The 26,572-nt window shown below is 32.9% G+C and overlaps 1 protein-coding gene across 1 annotated transcript in view; it reads right to left on the reverse strand.

Moving 5' to 3' along the window:
* The window catches only part of Polr1A (RNA polymerase I subunit RpI1), a 150,626-nt gene extending 124,775 nt beyond the window's left edge, over nucleotides 1-25,851 (reverse strand). Inside the window, exons 1-3 of the mRNA XM_085827699.1 lie at nucleotides 25,695-25,851; nucleotides 15,332-15,491; nucleotides 4,459-4,586 (exon numbers count right to left, since the gene is read on the reverse strand). Of these exons, the coding sequence (XP_085683825.1) occupies nucleotides 4,459-4,586; nucleotides 15,332-15,488 (285 nt within the window). The 5' untranslated portion in view covers nucleotides 15,489-15,491; nucleotides 25,695-25,851. The remainder of the gene's footprint in view (nucleotides 1-4,458; nucleotides 4,587-15,331; nucleotides 15,492-25,694) is intronic.
* Between the last annotated feature and the right edge of the window lie 721 nt (nucleotides 25,852-26,572).

The raw sequence follows: 26,572 nt of genomic DNA on the forward strand, positions 1-26,572 counted from the left end.
ATTATTAGTTGAATACCAAAGAGCGTTGTAATCTTTTAGGTTGACATCACACTTGGCAACCTTTCAGTCGATGAATTTTTCTTAGAATTTCAAGTGCCTAATGATGATTTTGATTGGTTTGATTAATGATGTCACGTGATCACTTTTTTCTGTATCTTTTTTACTGTCATTTTCTGCAATTCTTTTAATACTTTCAATAGTCAATTTTTAAGTTATTAGTGCTTTATTTTTTTCTTTCACTTAGTTACTATATTATAATTTCATTAATAATTTATCATATTTTATATACTGTATTAATTATATTTTCAAATATTTTATGTCAAAATTTTGTGTGCCTTTAAGTAAAATCCAATCAGTTTTCCTACTCACTTAATTTCTTAATTTCCTAATAACTAAATTTTCAGAGGGGGGAATCTGTAATGATATTTTTAAAATCAATTGATTAAATTAAATTCTAATTATATTGCTTAATAATGTGTTGGCAATTCTATACCTAAATTGCATCCCTGTTCTGAAATTTTGACGAAATCCTTTCATTATAAATTATATTAACCTATTGGCGCCCGCCAAATCACCAAACTCATAAATCTGTCATATTACATAAAGTCCTTAAGAACACTCCTGATGAGAATATAGCGTCACATCGTGATTTCAATTAATATCGCTGATTGGATGAGCACCATGACGCACACATATCTATAAATAGGGCTTCTCTTCGAGGTACAGAAGGAATGCTTGTGGGGGGGGGAATAATCTGTAATGATATTTTTAAAATCAATTGATTAAATTAAATTCTAATTATATTGCTTAATAATGTGTTGGCAATTCTATACCTAAATTGAATCCCTGTTCTGAAATTTTGGCGAAATCCTTTCTTTATTATAAATTATATTAAGCTGTTGGTGCCCGCCAAATCACCAAACCCATAAATCTGTCATATTACATAAAGTCCTAAAGAACACTCTTGATGAGAAGATAGCGTCACCTCATGATTTCAATTAATATCACTGATTGGATGAGCACCATGACGCACACATATCTATAAATAGGACTTCTCCTTGAGGTACACGCTTGTGTGTGTGTGTGGGGGGGGAATAATCTGTAATGATATTTTTAAAATAAATTGATTAAATTAAATTCTAATTATATTGCTTAATAATGTGTTGGCAATTCTATACCTAAATTGCATCCCTGTTCTGAAATTTTGGCGAAATCCTTTCTTTATTATAAATTATATTAACCTGTTGGCGCCCGCCGAATCGCCAAACTCTTAAATCTGTCATATTACATAAAGTCCTTAAGAACACTCCTGATGAGAAGATAGCGTCACCTGCGATTTCAATTAATATCGCTGATTGGATGAGCACCATGACGCACACATATCTATAAATAGGGCTTCTCCTCGATGTACAGAAGAAATGCTTGTGAGATGGATGCTAAAATAAACGTATCACTTTATATTCCAAAAATCTGTCTCATTTCTGTTGTTCTGGCTGCACAACACAAATAATGTATGAGATTTTATATTTCATATGTATATAAATAAAGCCTGATAAGGAAAGTAGTCCTTTTAATTTTTAAATAAACTTGCCTATTATTTAAAATGCATTATTTTTATTTAATTTTTTTTTTTTTATCAAAATGGCATTAAAGTGTTTAATAGGAAGAAACATCATCCCATTCACTTCATGTCATAGACCATTTCAAAATTTAAATAAGGTTACAAAGTTCTATTCAAAAATGAAAATTTAATTCATTCTTTTCAATCCTAAAAGAAAATTTTGTTGATTGTATAGTGCTTTTAATTACTCAAAAGATGACAGAGTTAAAAAATCTTATGATATTTCATAGAAACTTTAAGCATGAAAACTTGGTTAAAATTCTTTAGAATTATAGCTCAGTTTTCTAAAAACTAGTTTAGTAGAATTCTATTAGTTGATTCTACAAGTGGGACTTTTAGATATTTTGTAAAAATTTTTATAGAATCTGCATAAACCTATCATTCCTCTGCCTTCTATTAAAAACTTGAAAAATACATATGCATTTATTCATATTTAGATTATTTTCTAATGTATTTTATAAATTACAAAAAAAGTATTTAAAAAGTATGGAAAATGTTGGTAAATACTGAAAACTTGAGTAAAAGTACTTCTTCACATTCATATATTAAACTAAATACTTAAAAGCTAATCAAAAAGCTGCCACATTCTCCCTCTTAACCTTAGAAATTCCCCCTTGGGTAAGAACCTCTGTATAGAAGTTATATCCAAAATTCTTAAAAAAATTGTTAGAAAAATCTCTAACCTGGTTTAAAAAACTGGGCCATAATTTTAAAGGATTCTAAAGAAGTTTAACACTGGATTTTGTTATAGAATTCTATACGACATTTTTGTAAGGGAAGCATTCACCATAATGATGAGTATTTCTAGTTCCAGGTACCAATCACAAATGGTATAACAAAAAACATAAGTGGACAGCTTCCCAATATCTGGAGTCATACCCAGCCGAATTTATATTTAAGCATCACAATGGCCATAATAATGTGTTCCATGCATGCATTATTAACAGCTACTGTTGAAATGTGGATATCAGAAAGTATCTTGAAATGAGCCAATTTCCATTTCTCACCAAGGCTGCTAGGCAGAAAAATACAGTCTTTCTTTAAATCAATAAATCCAATTTACATTAACTGTATGAAATAAAGGCAGTGAAAAAAATTCATTTTTGTGATATCACAAACTTCTTTCTTATTTTTAGTTACTTAAAATTTTGGCAAACCCCGATCAACATACTTCTTGCTTTGGAAGACTAATGTCATCTGATAAATACTTAGCTAAAGGATTTTAACAGCAAAAGCAAGTTATTCTTCCAAGTAAAAGGAATTCATTCAGCAGATCTTTAGAACTAGGATATAACTTTTTTAAAGAAATTACGAATGTAATTTCAAGGAAGGGGAAAAAATCAGACCCCCCTAGAATTGATGGCACTAATTAAACTTGAATTTTCATGATTTGCTAATCATTCCTAGTTTCAAGAAATAACTTACATAGCAAAGTTGTAACAAAATGCACATTTAAAGTAAATTTGGGTAAAAAGGAGGAGGTTAAAAGATTAGTTTGGGTTTATCCTCCCAGAAATTATAATTACTGCCTAAAAATGAACTGATTTAAAATTAGCGCAGTCTTTTTTTTTTTTTTTTTTTTCCTTGATGTCCATTTTGCCAACTTCTATTTTTGTTAATTTTCAATCCCATCAGTTTTCCAAATCACTATAGTTAAAATGTGCTAAAAATGATTCATTGCTATGATGCAATGATAAAAATTTCTACAGCAAAAGAATAACAACTTTGGAGGGGAAAATATGAAATGTTGAATACATTTTGAGTTAAACATATTTTCAGATGTGCACAATTTTTTAACAAATGTATAATCCATAATTAATAATAATGAGCAATCCCTAATTAATAATATTTTAATTAAATTCTAACAAATAAAATGTATCACTGATACCTTCTTCACATCATCTAAGAACAGTCTGACAATATACAGCATCCTAATACTGCATATTTATTATGTAAGCATTGCACCATTCTTTCAAACTGATTAATTATTTTGTAATAAGAATAATGTGCTTTTTTCTAATTTTACATACAACAACATTTAATTATATTTCCTGCAAAAAAAAAACAAGACACAAATTATTTTGAATGAACATCCATAGGCCTGGAGAATTTGGCCAGACTTGACCAAATCATCTGTAATCATCATCCCCAAGCATAATGTCACCATAAAAGGTTACTGTGCATCTTGGTGTTAAATTACTAACATTTAAATTATAAAAATTAAAAATAAATAAATAAATAAATAAATAAATAAACTTTACACATCACTGCATGAGTTATTTCTCAAACTGCAGTTTGTTAATAGTTAAGTGGTGATGAAAGCAAAAAATAATAAATAATGATTAGCCAGGTTGCTGTCAGTGCCGAAATGAAATTAAGAATTCACCTGTTTTATCATGAAAAAATATCAAATGACAAGTGTAAAGCATTTAAAAAAGGGGGGGGAATTGCTGTAAATTTGGAAGTTTGGATTTTAGAACTTTCAGGTTATTGGAATTCTGGATTTCGTACTTCGCACTGTATTTTATTTTATTTTCCCTTGCAATTTTTATTACCTTCTGAAGTTCCTTTTTGATTATTATTTTTAATATGATCACTTTTGGAATTAATTGCATTTTGTAACTTAAACATCTTTGTGTAAAATAACTTGAATTTAGGTTAAAATAGCATGACGAATAATTATTATTTTTTAAAAATAAAATAAAATGAACTGATCTTTAAAATTCTGTACATGTATGACTTAACTGTAACCAAACTATTTAAAATAAAGAATGTATGAAGTATTGCTAAACTCATAAAAATTTATCAGTAAATACTAAATAACATGTAAAACTTACCTGATACAATTTAGGTAAAAATACTGGATTAAACACACACACTGGCAACTTAATGTGACCAACATGGCCAGGGCAATGGAAGTAATTTAATTCACATGTAGCACATAACTCATCTTTTTCATTGGGTCCTATATAATAAAAACATGAGAAGCTAATAAAAAATCTATAGATATGATTCATATCTATTATTAGAAAATAACAACATACTTGCCAATTTCGGACACTCAAAAATCAAGTTTAGAAAAAAAACTTTTGATCACTCAAATATCAAGGGTTTTTTTACAGAAATTAGGAGAATTTCCTCAACGACAAAAAAGGTTTTCTTAGTAATAAAAATATACAGAAAGAAAATATATTTTTAATAATGAATTAAATCTAAATAGCAACAAATTAATATCTCATAGTTCAGTTGCTAATTTTTAAATGTAAATAGTACAAAAATACTTACATGTAAAAAATATATATTATATATATATTATTACTACTTTTTAATTTAAAAAAAGCACTTAAATCAGTTTCCATGAAAATGCTATGAACAGTATCAGGTTTCGTTTTCATTAAGAAACTTTGTAATTTTGTTCAGAGGAATTGGCACGTAAGCCTGCTTTTGCTAATAAAGGTTTTTTTCTTTTTTTTTTTTCCTTTCTTTCTTTCTTTCTTTTTTTTTGTTTTTTTAATCTAGATGTTGTACTAATATTAGATATAAATTTAGTCCTTGTTGGATATAAATGTTTTGTTCCAGTAACAACATGAAAAAACACACACACACACACACACACATACATTAGTTCTCTGCATTAATTCGGGGTTGTTAGGATGGCCAACATTATTTTAGACAGTTTGCTCCATCAAAACTTTTCAGTTTTCCAAATGCCGTCAATAAACTTCACGAAATATCCACGAGACTGTTTTATGAATAACTTTATTGAATGAACACGAAATTTTTAATGTTTTAATGACGCAAGTTTTATGTATCCTTTTTTTGTGGATGGCATCAGTTTTCAGCGTTGCCATGCACATTCTGATCCGTGTTTGCTTAGTGATATAAGTGTTCTATGAATTTAATGTTGATATGAATTGAATTGTATTATATTATATTGTATTTTTGTTCTGTTTATTGAATAATATCCTAGTTCCTGCTTTAATTCAAAGAAACTGTTAAAATGCTGATGTCGAATATTAATAAAATTGTTTATTCGTCAAGAAGCATGTGCAGAATCCAAGGATAAGATTTATTTCTTTTTCTATAAATATTGAAATTGTAAACAGATATTCTAATAGTAGAAGTACTGTGTCTAATTATTATTAAGGTTTATATACGTTTATTATGTGCAGAACTACCATTGGCAGGTAGTCTTGACGTAGTTCTGATTTTTTTATAATATTTACGTTACGTTTTTATAATATTTACGTTATCAAAACAAATACAAACGTCCTGTCGCGGATGCAGTGAGGTTTCTGTTAGAATTATTTTGTTGAATGGTATTTTGTGAATTAAAGCTGGTTTAATTGATAGTTTTATTATGAATACTTTAACTGCAAAATGCAGAGGATTGTGTTCTTCCTTTACCAAGACTGAAAGTGACTGAGACTGACTGAGACTGAGACTTTCGTTTTGAAAAACAAAATTGGTAAGGATGATTTTTCAGCAGGTATAATTAAAGATAAATTTACAAAGTTGCAAATGATACAGAACGATACTGAGGAACTTAATGAGCAGATTTGGAATTCTATAATTTCGACTGATGTAACGCCTGAAAAAGTTAACGATGAAATGGTAAGCTGGGATATTTATAAGGATGAATTTATTACCATTTCTCGCTTAGTTAGTGAGAAGTTAGGTGTCTTAGAACAGATAAATTTAGAAACTAGGTCGCAAGGTAGTGTTTCTAGTAATTCACCTCGTAATACTAGATCGTTAAAGCTCCCGAAAATAGAGCTTAAGAAGTTCGATGGAGAATTATTGAACTGGCTTCCGTTTTGGTTTCAGTTTGAAAAAATACACGAGGACCCTGATTTGCATGAAAGTGACAAATTTCAGTATCTTGAGCAAAGCATGAAACAAGGGATGCACGCTAGAGACTTTACTGACAGTTACCCAATGTCTGCGAAAAATTATTCAGAAGCTATTAGTGCTCTTAAGGAACGTTTTGGGAATCATGATTTATTAATTGAGGTACACGTGAGAGAGCTTGTAAAGTTGATTGTATCGAATGTTAAGAGAGGCAGTAGTGAAAAATTACCATTGCCATAATTATTTGATAAGATTGAAGCAAAACTAAGAGCTCTCGAAACCTTAGATATTAAAACGGAAAGCAATGTTTGTTGGTTATATCCCATTGTAAAATCATGCCTCTCGGAGGAAGTCCTCAGAGCCTGGCAAAGAAGCCCGCTTTTTGGAGAAGTAAAGGAAAGTCAGAATATTTCTCACCTAACTAATTTGATGAAATTTTTAAGATGTGAAGTGGAAGAGGAGGAAAGACTTAAGTTAGTGCGGAGTGTATTTGAAATTTTTGGGCAAAAAGACAAGTATTGCAATAAATCGAAAAGGGAATTAAAAAGCAAATTTAAATCGAAACAGTTAACGAACGTCCCTACGGCAGCAGGTTTCCTTACGACGAGAGATAATAACTGTATTTTTTGTGATAAACTACATGATAGTAAGGACTGTTACAAAGCATGCTCTCTGTCATGAGAAAAAGAATAAAATTAGGCTTAAGAGGTGTTGCCAAAAGTGCCTTTCGCCTGGACATGTTGCTAAGCCGAGTTAACAGTTTGTATGTTGCTATGTGTGTGGTAAAGCTCACAGAATTTCTCTCTGCCCGGATCTGCAGATACAAGAAACGCAGAAAATGGCAACAGAGCCAGACACCATTCAGGCAACTACGGCGGGACAAATGTGTTATACAGTGGTAGCTCTCATGACAATTAAAGTCAATGTGTTAGGAAAATCAGGCACGAGAGAAGTACAAGCTCTTCTCGATTGCGGATTACAAAAATCATACATTTTGAAATCTATGGTACAGGAATTAGGACTAATTCCTACTGCCGAGGAAACAGTAGCTCACACGCTTTTTGGAGGGGTTAAAATTGAGTACATAAAAAGTATCTGATCAAGCTACACTCTCTCAATCTTTATATGAGAAAAGAAATGGAATTTGTGTTTTTGGATCAGGAAGTTATATGTGGAAATATAGCACGCATACCTAAAGGCCCTATTTTAAAAGAACTTAAGTGTAAAAAGATATGACTTTCAGACATAGGAACAGGTTGCCCGAAGATAGAGATGCTAATAGGCAGTGGCATTTACGGTACAATTCTTACAGGGAAAGTCAAACAGCTCGATGCAGGTTTGACTGCAATTGACACTACATTAGGATGGACTGCTTGCGGTCGACTTAAGGAGCATTCCGAACCACAAAGTAGTGGTACATCTACTCTGAATGCAAGTCTGACGTTTCGGGACCTAAACGTATGCAATCTTTGGAACTTAGAGACAATAGGAATTTTAGATTCAGCAGTAATTCTACAAAGAACACGGAAGAAGATATTGCTTGGAAACATTTTTTAGGCTCCTTAGGTAAAAATGAAGAGAGGAGATACTGTGTTGGTCTACCCTGGTTAGAACATAACATAGATTTACCGTTAAACCGCAATATTGTGGAAAAAAGGCTTCTCAGCACAACACAAAGACTTAAATCTTAAAATATGTTTGAAGAGTATGATAATGTTTTTAGAGAATGGCTTGCTGAAGGCGTGATAGAGAAAGTTCCGGTGTACGATCTTAAGTCTAAAGGACATTATCTGTCGCATCATCCTGTTATTAAACCAGATAGTCTTACAACCAAGGTACAGCTGGTATTTGACGCGTTATGTAAATCTAAACGAGCACCTTCTCTTAATGACTGTTTGGTAAGGGGACCGAATTTGATCAAAGAAATACCTGCCTTATTATTAAGATTCAGAGAGAAACGCATAGGAGTTACGGCTGATATAAGATGCACATTCTTACAAATTGAACTTAAAAAAGAGGATAGAGATTTTTGAAGATTCCTTTGGTGGAAACAGGATGGTCTCATAAAGATGTATCGTCACACAAGGCTAGTTTTTGGTGTTAGATCCAGCCTGTATCTTTTAGGTGCTGTCATTTCTTTCCATTTGTCTCGAGTGTCTGCAGAGCAAAGTCTAGTAGCAGAAAAGCTTCGAAATTTTTTTTATGTCGATAATTGTGTCATGTCTCTTGACACAGAGGAAGAGTTGAAAGATTTTATGGATAAATCAATTGACATTTTGGCACAAGCAAAGATGGACCTACGGATGTGGACATTCGGTCCTATAAATGACATTAATAAAATTTCGAAAAATGATAATTTGGAATCTCTTTCTAAGAATCAGATTTCAGTCTTGGGTATTCTGTGGGATAGAACGGATGATAGCCTTTCTACTCATATTAAGCCTGTACGAAATCTAGACAACTTGTCAAAAAGACAGATTAGTCTCAACCATAGACCTGTTATATACTAGACGGAGCATCGCCATTCAAAACCGGGTGAAAAAGTGGCACAAGAATGAGCAGCAGGAGTTTGGGCATGAAATGGAACTGAATCCAGACTTTGGCGTACTATCGCCATGGCTGGCGATTTTTTCTCTCTTTTCTCTCAGTTCGAAATGCGAACTTGGAAAGACGTCATTTCGCAGAAGCTGCCGTTGAATTTGCAGAAGAGGTTAGATCGATAAACACCAGCAAAAATTAATAATTTCCCTAAAATTGGACACTTTATTTTAAAATTTAACTTTATTTTAAATTTTAATTTTTAAAATTTAAATAATTTTCATGCTGTAGAATAATATTTTGCAATATGTCCATCGGCGTCTACCAAATTTAAAATAAAATTAAAAAAACTGGAGAGAACAAACTAAATAATAAACTAATAACTAAATAATAAACTAAATAATAAATAATAAACTAATAGCAAACTAAAAAATAAATAAGTAAAATAAATAAATAAAAAAGGCTTTTTAGTACTCAGGACAGAATAAAAATAAAAAAAAAATAGATAACATAAGAAGAATGAGTGAAAACAGAAAATAGTACAAAAAGGAAATTTAATATTAATACAAAAAGGAAATTTAATGTTAATACGAAAAGGAAATTTAGTGTTAATACAGTGTATTACAGAGAACTACAGAGTAGGCAAATCAAAGTGAGAAAGATATTAAATAGAATGAACTAAAAATGAATGTCAATATAGCAGATATAAGTTAAAAGGAAGAGAGAGAGTGGTAAATAATTAAATTATGAAACAAAAAGGTGGTAAATTAAGACTTCCTTTTACTAGCAAATATATATATATATATAACGTGCATAATATATATAATATATATATATATATTATGCACGTTGCACAATGTAGTCGCACTTATTTTAAATAATTTTAGAAGGTAAAATTTAAATAATGTTCATTATTTTTAAAAAGAAACTTAAAACTATTAAAGTTTTGAAATTTAACTGCTATATAATTGCTATTTTCTTAATACTTAACAAATTATTAATATTTGAATAAATGCCAGAAACATGATATAAGAAAGAAAATATGTGATTGAAGGTAAACAAATTTGTTATATTTGGATGCAAGAAAAGGATATAAATAAAGTCATTCATGTCACCCCCAAAAAAAACATAATTCTATGCAGTTCTTACACAGTGTTACATCAACATTACCAAGTATTAAATACATACATTACTACTTCGCATATGTCCGCATGAGCAAATGCAAAGAATATATAAACAAACGCATTCAAAGCAGTCTGTTGGCGTATAAAAAATGTCGCCAAAGCAGAGTACTAGACTAATTAAAATTATATTGTATTACTAAAATTTTAACATTTTTTTCAGAAAACAGTTATTAGAAACATACATATATATTAAGATACTTTTATTTAAATGTTATTTCAAGTATTCATATATTATATAAAATTAGAAAATCTATGTTTTATTAGAAAAAGGCAAGTAGAGTGGATAAAAAAACCTCTACATTTTATAAAATTAGGTTTTAAAACATTAGAAAAAGCTCAGTTGTGAAATGTTACTCCTCCATCTTTCACATATCTGGAATTACATCCATATGCGGAGCACGAAAGTATCATTTTTGAAGTCCAAAACAATGCGCTTACACGCAAAACACTTGCTTCTCACAAATTCTCCATAGAACTGTAATGGTAAGGAAGATTCGCGGGAAATACGATCTGGGAAATGTACCAAATGTCACGTGGTTCGTATTGCTGTTCCCCTTCAGGGTTGCCGTTTCTCTTTCTAGTACATTACAGCTCTATGGTCTCAACGTTACACCATTATGTGTCAAGCCTAGCTGGTTTTATAACTTCACCCAGTTTTCTAAAGGTACACTGCAAAATTGAGATTCCAATTTTATGAATTGCAACATCAATATCATCATCTTTCACACCTAAATGAAATTAAACTAAAAATCAAATCAAAAGATATCTTATATAGTATCAGAGAAAAGATGCATTTGCTAGAACAGAAACATCTGCATCTTTAGCATGTAAATTTACTTCACCAATGATTGGAAATTTATGTTACCACCAATGATTGAAAATTATGTTTGTTATCATATACTCGACGGAAGTAGCTTCTTATGTAGAAATAAAACTAATTTTTGTCTTCCTCCGAAAGCTCTTTGACTATTTTGTCAGCTGCAGCCTCTATTACCAAATCTCCTTCTTCTGATTTTCTATTTTACTATAAATCATATGATGTATAGAATAAGAAGAGAAAACAAAGATTGTTTTTACGAACTTTGATAAAATGTCTTTAAGATCACTAACTGCTGATTGTAAAATGTGATTTAATGTAATTTTGTACCATAGAGTTACATTAAAAAATCCCATGATGGCAAAATGAAGTGCACAAAAAAAAAAAAAAAAAAAGTAAAAAGCTTTGTTAAGGTCTGAAGACAAAAGCATAAGTATTCAGTCTTCACAAGATAAACTTATAGTAATCAGAAAATGTTTCTCTGGTCAAGCAATTCTTTTTTTTAGTGAACTTTGTATTCAGCTTTATGCTTATATTCTTTAGTATTACTTTGAGAATTGCCAATAAAATTGCTCCCAGGTGCAAAATTACTTTATTTTTCTTCCCTATTTTTGACAGTGGAAGTAATAACTATATCTCCATTTACTCTAGGTATTTTATAATTTTAAACAGAGCTTTTTATCTTAACTCATTTAGAAGCAATTACTCACTTCATTTAGAAGCTTAGAAGCATTTACTTCCTCTTTAAAAAACAGAAGAACTGGGTCCCATTGGTAGAGGATTCTAGATAAACATTTCTTTAAAGATAACCAGCATGTGCACTGCCCATAGGAAAAAAAAAAAAAAAAAATCAGATAGTTCTATATCTCCCGTTTTGCTGGGCTGATTGACGAAATTCAACTTGCATTTTTCATGTCTCGAAAGTGCAACTCAGGATATGTATTAGATTTATATATAGCATTCTTCTAATATAGGTATTTTTACACAAAATTGGACTGGCATGCCAATGATTTCGCATATTTCAATTCTATAACTCAAATTATGCCAAAATGCCAAGTATTGTAAAAATATTGCCAAGTATTGTAAGCATGTACTTTTTAAGAAATTAGCTCTCAAAATTTTAGCTCCTCAGTGTTAATCGAATTTGATATATATTTATTAATATCTCCTTTTTTTAATTAAATCTATTGATTCCTTCTTCCAGAATTCAAAATTTACGCTTAATCCAAATATAATTTGCATATTTTTCATGAATTATTTTTAAAATTTTTAATTTAAAAATTTTGTTTTATAATCTATAAAATTTTTAACGTTATCTTAAAGTAGATGTATTTCTAGGCATACTTTCAAAACATTAGAGTTTTTTATTCAAAATTTTAAAAGATATACGTGAATTTACATATTGGCACGTTTTGAAATTCGGCATATTTGTTATAAGCGATAAAGCCAAATGTGTTTTATGCACTTTGTTAAAATTGTTTGAAAGTATGAATGATGATTTTTTCTTTCTGCTCCTGTACAATGAAAAAAAAAACAGGAAAGGAAAATAGGTTTGCTATGAATGAAGAATTTCACCAAGTAAATTATTCTTGGTGCAAACTGAAAAAAATGTGCAAAGATAAATTTTTGAATTTCTTCATAAATTTCGCACCAAATTTTACAAAATTTAATATTTAGGCATAATCTGAATCGTAGAATCGAAATATGGGGGGGAATTTGCATGTCATTTCAGAAAAAGTTCGATTTTATGTAAATGTACCTATTTTAGAATGATGTTATATATAAATCTAATATATAAACTAAGTCACGCTTTCAAGGCATGAAAAACACAATGTGAATTTCATCAATTAGCTCAGTAGAACGGTACAGAAGTTTTTTTTTCCTTCCTTTTGCAGTGTATATATATATTTTAGATATTTTTCGGGTAGAGTAGACTTTAAGGTACCCCTTGTATTATGGCGAAGTTGTTGCTTCATTTATGGTAGCCTGAGTAATTGAATGTTATGGAAATCCTATTGTGACGTAATCTGGTGCATGATTCTGGGAAATTTTGAATCATGGGATGTTTTGTAAGCATTTTTGTGGTGTGTGTTGGTTTGATTCTTTAGACTATAGAATGGCCGAATGTAGTAAGATTAATATGAATTTTCTGTATGATTTGGAGCGAAAGGGCAAAAGAGCTTAAATTGACTGGTGTGTAAATAAAGGTTTAATTAGTAGCCGTTATAAGTGTCCTGTATGTAGGAAGGATATGCATCTAGTCGAACATAAAAGCCGTTTAGATGGATTTGAATGGGTTTGTAGGAAGAAAGGTTTAGATGGTCACTATGTGAAGCGTTCGATCAGAAAGAGTACCTGGTTTGAAAAAAAGTCATTCGAGTATGACTGATATTTTGATTTTTACGTTACTCTGGGTGTACGAAGCGAACTCGAAAATCATGGTAAGTGAATATTTGCTTTTGGTAGTGCTTGAATGTATAACATATTTTTTCTTTTTTATATTATTTTATTGTTTGGTTTAAAATTTATTTTATTGAGATTATGTATTTTTTGTTTGCCTATATTTTAGAATTTGGTCCTCCTTTGACTTTTTAAGTGAAAATATATCGATGTGTACATGGACAAAGTAGAGGAAGTGCACAATGCAAGTTTCTGCAATTCTGGGAATTTTTTTTTAAGTGAAAATAGGTCGACGTGTACATGAATAAAGTTAAAAGAGTTCGCAATGCCATTTTTGTGCAATTTGGGGATTTTTCTTAAGTGAAACTAGGTCGACGTGTACATGGATAAAGTCAAAGGAGTGCGCAATGCCATTTTTGTGCAATTCAGGGATTTTTTTTTAAGTGAAAATAAGTCGATATGTACATGGGTACCGAGTTTGTGCAATTGTTTGTCTTGTTATTTTGGCTTTGTGTAACGGCGATGTTTGGCACAAAAATAGCTGCTTTGCAAGCCAAACTAATAAGTCAAAGAATTGCACAAAATCGGTATCCATGTACCGTCAAAAATCGCCAAGGGGTACCCTAAACTATACTTTTACCCATTTTTCTTATTTTAGTATTATGCAGCTGTTAGAATTGTTTCAATTTTCCCTTCTTTTTAGAACTCATTTCGAGATAATAATAAATATCAACAATGTGTTCGTGTACATTTTTTTTTCTGGTAAAGAAGTTGTCCCTTTTTTAGTCGTTAAGAGGTAACAGATGCACATTATAATTTGCAAATCTGAATTTCCCTTTTTTTAAGATGTCAGCAATACTAGTCTTTAAGCCTAGCATTACTGAAGCATAGTCGACACCACGTGCTAAGGAATTATCCAGAGAAATTGCATTTTCCTTTAATGATTAAATTTGCTATATCAAATCCTATTAAATCTCTTCTAAAGTGGGGACAGAAAGTAAATTATACTCACTTTCTGAAGACTGTGCATTAAAAAAAGAAATAATTGGTAAAATTCCATCCATATAGTAGTATAATTTGTAAAAATACAAACACAAATCCTCAGAATCCAGTTCAACCTTCTATATCTCTGTTACAACTGTTTATTTATTAAAACATATAATAAATTGCAAATATCAGCTGTTTATATATTAAATTCTTGATTTATACTTTAACCTTACATAAAACTCAGAATTGTTGCTTGTTCAAAATTGGCAAGCAGTAGTTGCAACACATAAAAACTTGAATGTAGTACCAATCTTTACTTAATGACATTAATTCTTATCCAGTCCTTCCCAATGCTTTTAGAATTCTAATAGCTCAATTTTTCATGTTTCGTTAATATTTTCCTTGACACATGGCACTATGTTAATATTCCCTTCGCTCCTTCCACTACTTTCAGTATAATAGAATACAGACAATAATAGATTTGTTGCTGTTCTCACTTTGCAGATTTTTTTCCCGAAGAGGGATCTATGTCTGATCACCCTCAAAATGAATAGTTTTATGCAAAATCCGTGTTTAAAAAATAATGATTTTTACCTAATTATAAATAACTACTTCATATTATTCCAAACAGAAAGTGATGACTTATTTATGAAGAGGAAATTTTTCATTGTGCTTGACAACCACAAGCATGAGACTGTTCTAATGAAAATTTTATGCCCCTGAATCAAATTTTTAACATTCATATAGCAAAATTTTAAAGCACACCACTTTTCAGAATAGATGTACAACTCTCATATATTAAATAAGTTTCCAATGGTTCCAGTTAAATCTAATTCATTCTACTAAACTGTTAAGAAAAAACACTGTTAGAAAGTCAAAATAATTATATTTTGCAAAATAAATTTCAGAATTAAAATCTGGCTTCATAATTACCAAAGCGGAGATCATATAATCCTCCTGGAGTTGGATGCCCGACATTGTCCAAAACTACAAGATTTGTAACTTCAACAGCACTAAGCTTCTCAATTTCTTGAGGTGTATAAGTCTGGAAGGAGAGTCCCTTGATAGTGTCATATATATTTTCACCCATAGCCTAAAATTAAAAATTTGAATTTAATATGATCTTGCATTGAACTCCTTCATTAGTTTTATAAGCCATTTTATAATTAATACTCAAAACTGGACATATAAAATTTTTGCTCCTTTGAGCTTCTGTAGAATATTTGAAGTTTACAGTGGCACACTGAGCATTCAAAGGGAGCCGAATATTATGGCAACCCTTCCCCTCCCCCTTTTTTTTTCAGAACACTTTTTCATAGCAGTATGAAAGGTTCTCAATAAAGTTTGAATGCTACAGGCCCATAAAATTGTTTATGTGATCGTTCTCATCTTATAAGTATAATTTGAAGGTTGTACATATTGTATATAAATGTATACATAATAAAAAACTATGAAGATTCCATTTTCAAGTAAAACAAACTTGAAATTTTACTTTTTTACTTTAGAGGCAAAAAGGGATTATTGTGGTTTATGTAATTACTCATATTACCAATAATGGGGGACTAGTGTGCAAATGGGGTGACAAGACTGTAGTTACAGTTCTTTTTTGCATTTTATTTAAGTTACATATTAACTGCATATTTAACTAAAACCAGATTTATCATAAATCTCCGAACAGCACTCTTAGATATATCATAATAAATTAATTATCAATATACAATTACATTTAAACACCTATTATTTTAAATATTAGTAATTGATGCCTAAGGGAATGCTAACTTTTTATGTTGACATTATGTTTGGCAATGATTACAGATTTCAGCGAACTGTGCTGTAAATTGTTGATCAGAAGAAATGTAACAAATTTCTTTCCCTCTGCAAAAAAAAAAAAAAAAAAAAAAAAAAAAAAAAAAAAAAAAAACAGAAAGAAAAAGATTTTGTAAATGATACTCTTATGCCAATGCTGGTTTAATTGAGAATTACTGATTTGTTTCAAAGGAGCCAGGACTGCCATCAGAGCTGGTATATATTTAGAGCACTGAGCAAAAAAATTAAGGGATATCAAAAATCTTTAGAATTTAAGGAAGGCACTGGGAAGCAAAATTATTGGGTGGAAAAATTTTAGAATTTATGGAACTACTTGCTGTAGAATTAAGGACCAGAAGAAACTCCACTGGGCACAATTTTTATGCACTGCATAAGCCTTAAGTGGTTAGAGCAGATTGAAGGTGTCCCTTGTATTATCACGAAGTTCTTGTTTCATTTATGGTAACCTGAGTAGTTGAATGTTATGGAAACCCTATTATGACATAATCGATTGCGTGTTGCCATAAATTTTGAATGACAGGAAAAAGATATATAAGGGCTTGTGGTGTGTGTTGGTCAGGAAGTGCATTGCTTGTTTTGTGGTTTAGACGGTAGAATGGCTGAATGTTGTAAGATTAATTTGAATTTCTGTATGATTTGGAACGAAAGGGGAAAAGTGCGTTAATTGACCGGTGTGTAAATGAAGGTGATGTACGTGTGAGTAACACGTGCATACGAAAATATCCCTAACATTAACTAGGAAAGCCGAAATCTTAGTTAAGATAGACATGTTACAATTAATAATCAAATTTAATAAGGAAAAGTAACAGTTGCCGGGTACATTATAACGGCTTAAGAAATTCAGAGCACAGTACAGATGCGAGTACACAAGTTCACATATCTCGGCGAAACAGAGACGCACACATTTGTTGAAGTAGTTCCACTTGACCGCCGGGGAAAATTCTTCTCTCCCTGTCAGCCTGTAGGTTTGCCAAACGGGTTTACTGTTTCGCCAATTGGCGCTTTTTTAAGTCCAGTACAGTTTTTAAGTCCGGTACAGTACAGTTTTTAAGCGGTACAGTTTTTAAGTCCGTATCGCCTGTTTGGCGCTGCCGCTGCATACTCCCTCCGCAGTGTCAACAAAATGTGACATACCAATGCGGGGGTCGGATTAATCGTTCAGAACGGGTGATACAAATGTCCGAAGTTTTTTTCACACTCTTGGAAGCAACTTGAGAAGAGTCCATGGTTACAAAAGCGGGTTTCAGTCTATCTATGGAGATCGTTTGCTTAGTCCCTTTTATTTCGAGATCAAATGTTTTATCTTGTCTTTCTAGCACCTTAAATGGTCCATCATAAGGAGTTTGAAGTGGTTTTCTAACTCCGTCGTGTCGAACAAACACATATGTGGACTTGTGAAGGCGTGGATGAATGAAACATGTTCGCTGGCCGTGGCTAGAAGTCGTGGTCGGGCGGACACTGGCAAAGTGAGATTTTAAATCCTCCACAAACTGTTTGGGGGATGCATCCGGAGGTGTCGGATTGAAAAATTCTCCTGGGAGACGGATAGTCTTTCCATACACCAGTTCAGAAGTGGTTGCTCCTATGTCCTCTTTGAGAGCGGCGCGGAAACCCATCAGCAGCGTTGGAAGGGCAGCCACCCAGTCACTGGTATCGTGCGCTTTTAAGGCAGCTTTCAAAGGACGGTGGAATTCCTCGATCAGTCCATTCGCCTGTGGGTGGTACGGAGACGTCCTGATCCTCTTGATTCCCAATAATTGGGAAAGGGCTCGAAATAAGCCGCTTTCAAACTATCGCCCTTGGTCAGTAGTAATAACAGTCGGACAACCAAATCGAGTAATCCAGTGGTCATAGAAAGCCTGTGCTACTGTGCGTGCTGTTATGTCTGGTATGGGTACTGCTTCGGGCCATCTAGTAAATCTATCTATCATAGTTAGACAGTAATAATTATTTTGAGAAGGAGGTAGGGGACCAAGAAGGTCAAGGTGGATGTGATCAAACCTCTGTGATTGGTCTGGAAACTTCATTAACGGGGTTCTAGTATGCCTGCTTACTTTTGCTTTCTGGCACGGAATGCACTGCCGTGCCCATTTCGCGCAATCTTTGCGGATGGAAGACCAAACAAACCGTGAACATACTAACTTTGTTGATGCGCGAATGCCGGGGTGAGACAAATTGTGCAAGGTGGCAAAAACTTTCTCACGGAATGCCGGAGGAATGTAAGGACGGGCGTTACTTGTTGACACATCGCAATATATCGGTAAGCTACAATTCGGTAAGGTAACTTTTTTGAGATGTAGAACTTTTGACTCTTTAAGCAATGTTTGTAATTCTGGGTCGATTTCTTGCATTTTAGCGATTTCCTCATAGTCGATAGGGTTAGGCATGCTTATTGCTTCTGTACGCGAAAGTACGTTGGCAGCGATATTCTCCGAACCTTTTATATGGCGAATTTCAGTGGTGAATTGTGAGATAAAGTCTAACTGCCTAGCCTGACGAGGTGAACACTTATCCAAACGCTGTCGGAATGCATACGTGAGCGGTTTGTGATCGGTGATTAAAGAAAAGTTCCGTGCTTCCAACATATGCTTAAAATGCCTAATAGCAGCATAAGCTGCCAATAGCTCTCGATCATACGCACTATAGTTCCTTTCCGCCTGCGAAAGCTTTCGTGAGAAAAATGCGAGAGGCTGTAAATTTCCATCAACTATTTGTGATAGCGTTCCACCGATCGCGAAGTCTGACGCATCAACCTGTAAAACCAACTGGGCATCTTTCTTCGGGTGTGCCAAAAGAACAGCATTAGCGATTAGCTGTTTGCACTTTTGAAATTCACTCCGCGCTTCCTCAGACAAATTCAGGATTATCTTATCATTTTTCTTAGCCCCTTTTAAATACGAAGTTAAATGTATTTGATTCTGGGCTACGTTGGGTAAAAATCGACGGTAAAAATTTTAAAATCCTAAAAATCTCTGCAAATCTTTTACCGTTTTAGGAAGTGGGTAGTTAAGTATCGGTTCCACTTTGTTCGTCAGAGGCTTGGTACCATCTTTATTGATTATATGGCCTAAAAAAGATATTTCCGGAACGCCGAAAACACATTTCGAAGCGTTAATTGTCAATCCATATGAAGTTAATCTTTCAAAAACAGTACGTAGGTGAGATTTATGCTCATCTTCCGTATCACTAAATATCAAAATATCATCTAAGTAGACGTAGGCGAATTTTAGATCTCCAAGAATTTCGTTCATAAACCTTTGAAAGGTTTGAGCTGCTCCGCACAGTCCGAAATTTAAAAACGGAAATTCGAAAAGACCAAATGGGGTGCAAACTGCAGTTTTCGGTATATGATCTGGATGGACTGGTATATGATGATATGCCCGAACGATATCAATTTTTGAAAAAATTGTCTTTCCGCTAAGCGTATTATTAAAGTCTTGTAAATGCGGGATAGGGTATCTGTCGGGTTCGGTGCACGCGTTTAGTTTTCGGTAGTCTCCTACTGGCCGTATGTCGCCCGAACTTTTAGAAACTACATGAAGAGGTGATGACCATGCTGATTTTGATGGTCTACAAATACCTTGATCTATCATAAATTTAAATTATTTTTTTTACTGCTTCGTATAACTTAGGGCTTAACCTACACGGTTTACTGTGCACAGGAGGACCGTTTGTTTCGATGTAATGAACCGTACTATGCTTTACTCTACCCGAATCGGATTTTAACTTCAGTACTTCCTGAAAGTCTTTCAAGATTCTGTGATATGGTGAATCACCAGATATTAACTTTACCGAAAAATAATTTTTAGAATCGGAAAGAGAACCAATACGAGTTAATTTCGTAGTATTATCGATAAGCCTACCTCGTTTTAAATCGATTAAAAGATCAAAATGCCTTAAAAAGTCGGCTCCTATTATAGGCACTGTACATCGGCGATTAAAAACTTCCAAGAAAAGTTTCGTCTAAGTCCTAAATTCACAGTTAACAATTTTGTTCCATACGTAGAAATTCTGGAATTATTCGCGGCAAATAATTGAAGCGAATCAGGATGCATTTTCTTAAACTTAGAAGTCGGTGTCACACATGAAACATCCGAGCCCGAATCAATCAAAAAGTTTCAATTTAATCTGTTATCGTAAACATGTAAACAACATGAATGCGCGACTGCCGATGAATTTCGATCGACAGCCGCTACTACTAGTTTTCCTGGGCCGTAGTGTTCTGAGAAAAGGAACAAGGTGCTCGACATTTTCGTGCATTATTACCGAATCGTGAATGAAAATAACAATAATTGTTCACACGCTCTCGGGAATGCCCACGCGAAAAACTATGTGCTTTGTTATGTTGATCCCGGGGAAAATTATTCCTCGTTTTTCCGCGGGAGAGTCGCTCGACTTGTTTACTTAGGGCAGAGATTTCACTCCTTAAGGCCTTAAGCTCCTCGAGGGGGGCACCAGAATCGTTAGGGTTTCTGGGGGAACTCGCCGAAGCTGCCTGGACCGCGAACACGCTGTTGTTCGTTGGCGTGCGCACTTCAGCTATCTTATCAGCCATTTTTGCTAAATTGTCTAAGGATTCCGAACTTATTGATAAAATGGCATGCACCTCGGAAGGTAACCTTTGCAGCCATAATGATTTTAAAAATTCGTCAGTTATACAGTTTCCACCTAATTCTCTCATTTTTCTCAATAAGTGAGATGGTTTGTCGTCCCCTAAATGCAATTCAGAAATAAGTCTGCGTATTTGCTCGCTTTCCGAATCTGAGAATTCTACTATTAACCTAGCTTTAAGGGCATCATATTTAGGCGTCACTAAGGGATTAAATAAAATATCTGATACTGCGGAAAGAGTTTCAGGGTCTATCGAAGAAACCACGTGGTTGTATTTTGTACTATCGCTACTAATCTTCGCTAAAGCAAAGTTACTTTCAACTTGAATAAACCAAAGTTTAACATTATTTTTCCATAAAGGGGGAATTTTAACTGCCACGTGTGAGATTTGTGGCTCCTGAACCGCCATATTCGATTCCTCGTTGGTTTGGCCTTCCGATCCTGGCATGGTTGCCAATTATAAATATATCGTAAATCGTAAACTTAATGTTTTGCACTATTCCTTATCAAAACAGTATCAATTTAGAATAAAATAATGAAGACATTCAATATCTCAATAAAAGTGTGAGCACAAATATTACCCAAAGATCAATTTTAAACAATCAATAATTAAATTAGAACTATAATTTTAGAGCAAAACATATCACAAAAACATAATTAAGACCAATCACAGATAATTAAAAAAATTTGACCACATACCTGTAAATCCTCCTTAAGTGTGATAAACCACGTGTAATCCGTACGATAAAATGAGGAGGAAATAAATAGGGTGGAGCCTTTATCAGTCATAAGGAAGAGCATTGGCATCAAAATAAGGCATATTTTTAGTTTTTTAACAAAGATTGAGACAGATAGTCATTAGGGATCGAAACAGAAGGAACGAGGGACAGGGTCACCAATGATGTACGTGTGAGTAACACGTGCATACGAAAATATCCCTAACATTAACTAGGAAAGCCGAAATCTTAGTTAAGATAGACATGTTACAATTAATAATCAAATTTAATAAGGAAAAGTAACAGTTGCCGAGTACATTATAACGGCTTAAGAAATTCAGAGCACAGTACAGATGCGAGTACACAAGTTCACATATCTCGGCGAAACAGAGACGTACACATTTGTTGAAGTAGTCCCACTTGACTGCCGGGGAAAATTCTTCTCTCCCCGTCAGCCTGTAGGTTTGCCAAACGGGTTTACTGTTTCGCCAACTGGCGCTTTTTCTGTACAGTTTTTAAGTCCGTATTGCCTGTTTGGCGCTGCCGCTGCAAAGGTTTACTTAGTAGCCATTATATAAGTGTCCTGTTTGTAGGAAGGAAATGCATAGGGCTGAACGTCGGAGGATATTTTTTACTCTTAATGCCCATATACAGATTCTAGTTCAGATAATTTTAATTTATGCATGCTGTTAAGGAATTTTGTGTGCCACAGTTTGAAGGGCTCAGAAATTTTTAAATAAGGTAAGTGGATATTTGCTTTGTGTAGTGATTAGATACATAACATGAATTTCCTTTTTTATGTTATTTTATTGTTTGATTTAAAATGTAGTTTACCGAGATTATGCATTTTTTGTTTGGCTCCAGTGTAGAATTGGGTTCTCCTTTGACTTAAGTGAAAATAAATTGATGTGTACATGGACAAAATCAAGAGAGTGTGCAATGCCAAGTTTGTGCAATTCTCCGATTTTTATAAGTGAAAATAGGTCGATGTGTACATGGACATTGAGTTTGTGCAATTCTTTGACTTCTATTTTGTCTTCGTGTAGCGATAACGTTTTTGACAAAAATCGCTGCTACACAAAGCCAAAACAACAAGTCAAAGAACTGTTCAAACTCCGTATCCATGTACCGCCAAAAATCCCCAAGGGGCACTTGTAACTATATTTTACCCCTTAAGCATATGTGGGAATTTATTTATTTGGGACTCGGATAAGCCTTAAGCATATGTGGAAAATAGCCGTAAGTATAATAAATAATTAAAATAATATAATTCAAGCTTAAAATAATATAATTTTATCAGTATGCAATAGAAGCAAGCTAAAAATTAGAGGAATGGCATGTCTTTATTCGCCAATCTCATGACATCACCAACAGTGTACAGCAGAAGCTAACTAAGCTTTATGATGATAGCCATAAGGTTGAAGGTTTCAGGTGTTTTTCCAAACAAAAAGTGAAATTTTCTAATTAATAGAATATGTGGAGAAGTGGTAATATACGATGATGATATAACACAAGTTTTTCATTCCAATGATAATGCCCCAGTCATATCAACCAACTAAATTATGCCAAAATCTGTAGTATTGTTCCAAATCCTGAAAATATCATTACTGATAATAAAGAAAGTGATAGAGAGGTTGTTGAAAATGAAAAAATTTCAATTGAATATTGAGAATTCTTGTGAAGGTAATAACAGGATCTAAACAATAGAACTTTGTACATGAACAAGACATTATGCCTATCTATAAAATTAAATGAGAAAGTATTAGCACAAAAAGCAACTAAAACAACTTATATTGAAAGAAATATTTAATAAATAAAACAAATAAATATTAAGCTTTTTCTCTAAATTTTGATTTCCTTAATGCTATAAATGTTTCCTTACTTCATAAACCACTATTTCATATTTTAAATTTTCTAAGCTCTACATACTCTAGATTCTAATGATTTATTATCAAGAAAAATCCCAAATTCCTAATCACCAAAGTCCCGATGAATCCAGATCTCGAACTTCATACTATATCTGCAATTGAATTTGATATTCTCAATAGTATCTGCAATGTCGTTTTAAAACCTCAAAAGTGTCTATGATATCATTTTACAAATTGTTTAAAAAACCACTGGTTGGCAGACATGATACTCTAAGAAGATGTTTCTCCTCACTCGAAAATCCACACTCTACAGATTCAAACTTGTTGATCAATGTCCTACGCAGTTACTTTCCCATACATGAAACCTTGCTGAAGAGACTACTGGAGAACCTTTACTAAAATTCCTATGGTTATTTTCCTCCTGCAAAACAGAATATTCTCACTGCCTGAAATTATGAACTCGCAAAACCTGTGGTCATGGCTGACAAAATTACAGATTTTACAAACATTCTTAACATCAATACTGCTGCCATAGCACCTATCTCTCACCCTCAACAGCAAATTGTCGAGCTAACAAAACAAATAAGTAAACTCTAGTTAGGCCATCAAAAACAATCCCGAACACTTCTCAGAATGTAAACATAAAGAAAAACTTTCTTAAAAAACTGAAGGTGTAATAGGTTCAATAGATGCGATAAATTTCATTAAGAGACAACAATAATTCCTTCTATCACACTAACTTTGGTTATAGAGCAGGAAGATGTATTTTTTCCATGCCATTTCCTGCAGTCCAAAAAACTAGACTGGTGATCTCCCAAAAGCCAATGTTGTGATTACCGCATTAACTGAATTCTTACCTGCAACTCATCTTTAAAAATGGCCTTTTCAATTGATATCATCATTAATTCATCAATCATTGCCAATAGCTAATACAGACATGCAAATAATCCTGCCATGTTAGTCCAGTTTGCTACCAATGGCACCAAGATACCGATATATCGTACCAAACTTCAGACTATCATTTTAAAATTACCTTGCTCATTTACCTGGCCTTTCATCAAAACAGACATCGATCAGCGCACCACTGGTGTTGACTTTCTCAGCAAATTCCACTTACTTATTTATATTAAAAACAAATGCTTAATTAAAGGACAAACAAAATTATATCCTTGTGGCAGATCACTCAATGATAATTTGCTTAATATCAGTATTCATATTCTGCTAAGTAACTTTGAAGTTTGACAAAATTCTTGCTGATTACCATGAACTGAGGAACCTGTTACAAATTTTTGCTAGGAAACAAAGCTCAAGAATTTTTCACAATACTGAAACTAAAGGTCCTCTTATTCTTAAAACCTAGAACATTATCTTCGGAATTATTTCAAACTGCACGACAAGAGTTTGAACTTTTCATGCCATAAGGTATCATTTGTACTTCAAAAAGTCCCTGGGCAGGTCCTCAGCACACAGTTCAGTGAATGGTGACTGGCAGCCTTGTGGGATTATTCTCACATAAATGCCATTAAGATTCCCAGTCTTCTCAATCGCTACCTCACAATCAAGACTGCACTCAAATGTTCTGCATAAAATTATATTTTCAACCTTGATTTGGCCTGCACCTATTGCCAGATATCTAGTAACCTTGATAACATTCAAACTATAGCAGTCACATACATTTACACAAACGCATTTAACAGTCACATGTACATTTAGCTACATTTCAACAATTAAAAAATCACGTTAATTTAAATTAATTTATTGTAAAGATCACTCCTAATTATAAATTTAAAGCACTACAATAATTTTAAATAAAATGCAATTTTCACCCTGAGGTTTTAAGAAAAATATTTATCGTGACAACGAAGGAACTAATTTTTTCATATAGTTAATAAAGCAATATTATCAACAAAACACTAAAAACTAAAAAACAGCACTCAATTTTACTGGCTCTTGTTTAACACAAATAGTCTCGTACGTATATAAAAAAAAGCTTACATAATAATGATATAAATAAGAACGCTTTGATAAACAATATATCAAAAAAGACCAGACATAAATTATCAACATCTGCAACGGCACATATCAACTATAGAATTGCAAACATATAACGAGAACAGAAGTGACCATACACAAATCAATGAGTTTCAAGCATAACTCTGTTTAATTATCTAAAACTGAGAAACTTGAAATTTTATACAAAAGATGTGAAAGATGAAAGCTAAATAACAAGATGTTTCCACATGAAAGCTAAATAACAAGATGCAAAATATTTACTTTTTTTACTCCCAGTACACTGCACCTTCCTCGTCCTAGCAATATCCTTCTCTCATAAACGAAACTCACACGCACTGTTTACCAAACTTACATACAGGTTTGCTCTTTGCTTCCACTCTACGAACGCACGTGTATAAATAAAATGTACGTGTTGCCAATTTCCTATCGATACAAGTGAAAAATTTCAAAGAGAACCGCAGTCTGAAGCAAGCCCATGGTAACAAACGTCACTTCCTGTCACGCATGGACCGCGATAATATCATTGAAGAAGTACCGGATAATAAATCAGGAAACTTTTGTCATTATTTGAATCATAGAGGTATTTGTTTGAAGGACCAACAGAGAATAAAAGAAAAAAAATGGTGTCATATTTTGTGAAGTAAAGATTGCTTTTTTAGATAAAAACTCACTTTTCAAGAAAAACAAGAAGATTTTTAAAAATCAACAAAGGCTGGTTTTCGTATCTCTGAGAATTGGACATCGTTCTAAATTTTGCAAGTCCAACATCAAGTGTGTTCTTTGCAGCAAATAAACATTCAGTTTTGATGCGCCCAGAACTCCCTGGGAATAAGACAAAAGGTAACGTACTTGAACCTGAGAAGAAGGCATCATCAGACGTTTCTTGAGTTGAACTGCGGTGCTTAACCACCAGGGTGCCTGGGCGCCATAGCCCTACCCCTCATCGAATAACATGATAAAAGTTTCGAATTATGAGAAATGTAACTGAATGTGCTAAATAATTAAATGAGCAAGAGTTTAAATTCATAATTGCTAATAGTGAAATACATATTTTTTCCTTAAGTACCTAATTACTAATCCATACATAATTAACTATTTTTTAACAACTATTTCACAGAAGAATACATGTACACACAAGA

This window comes from Stegodyphus dumicola, chromosome 12 (genome assembly GCF_044657685.1).
Source record: "Stegodyphus dumicola isolate Sdum_Otavi_A_Nest chromosome 12, ASM4465768v1".
In the NCBI taxonomy this organism is placed as follows: Eukaryota; Metazoa; Arthropoda; class Arachnida; order Araneae; family Eresidae; genus Stegodyphus; species Stegodyphus dumicola.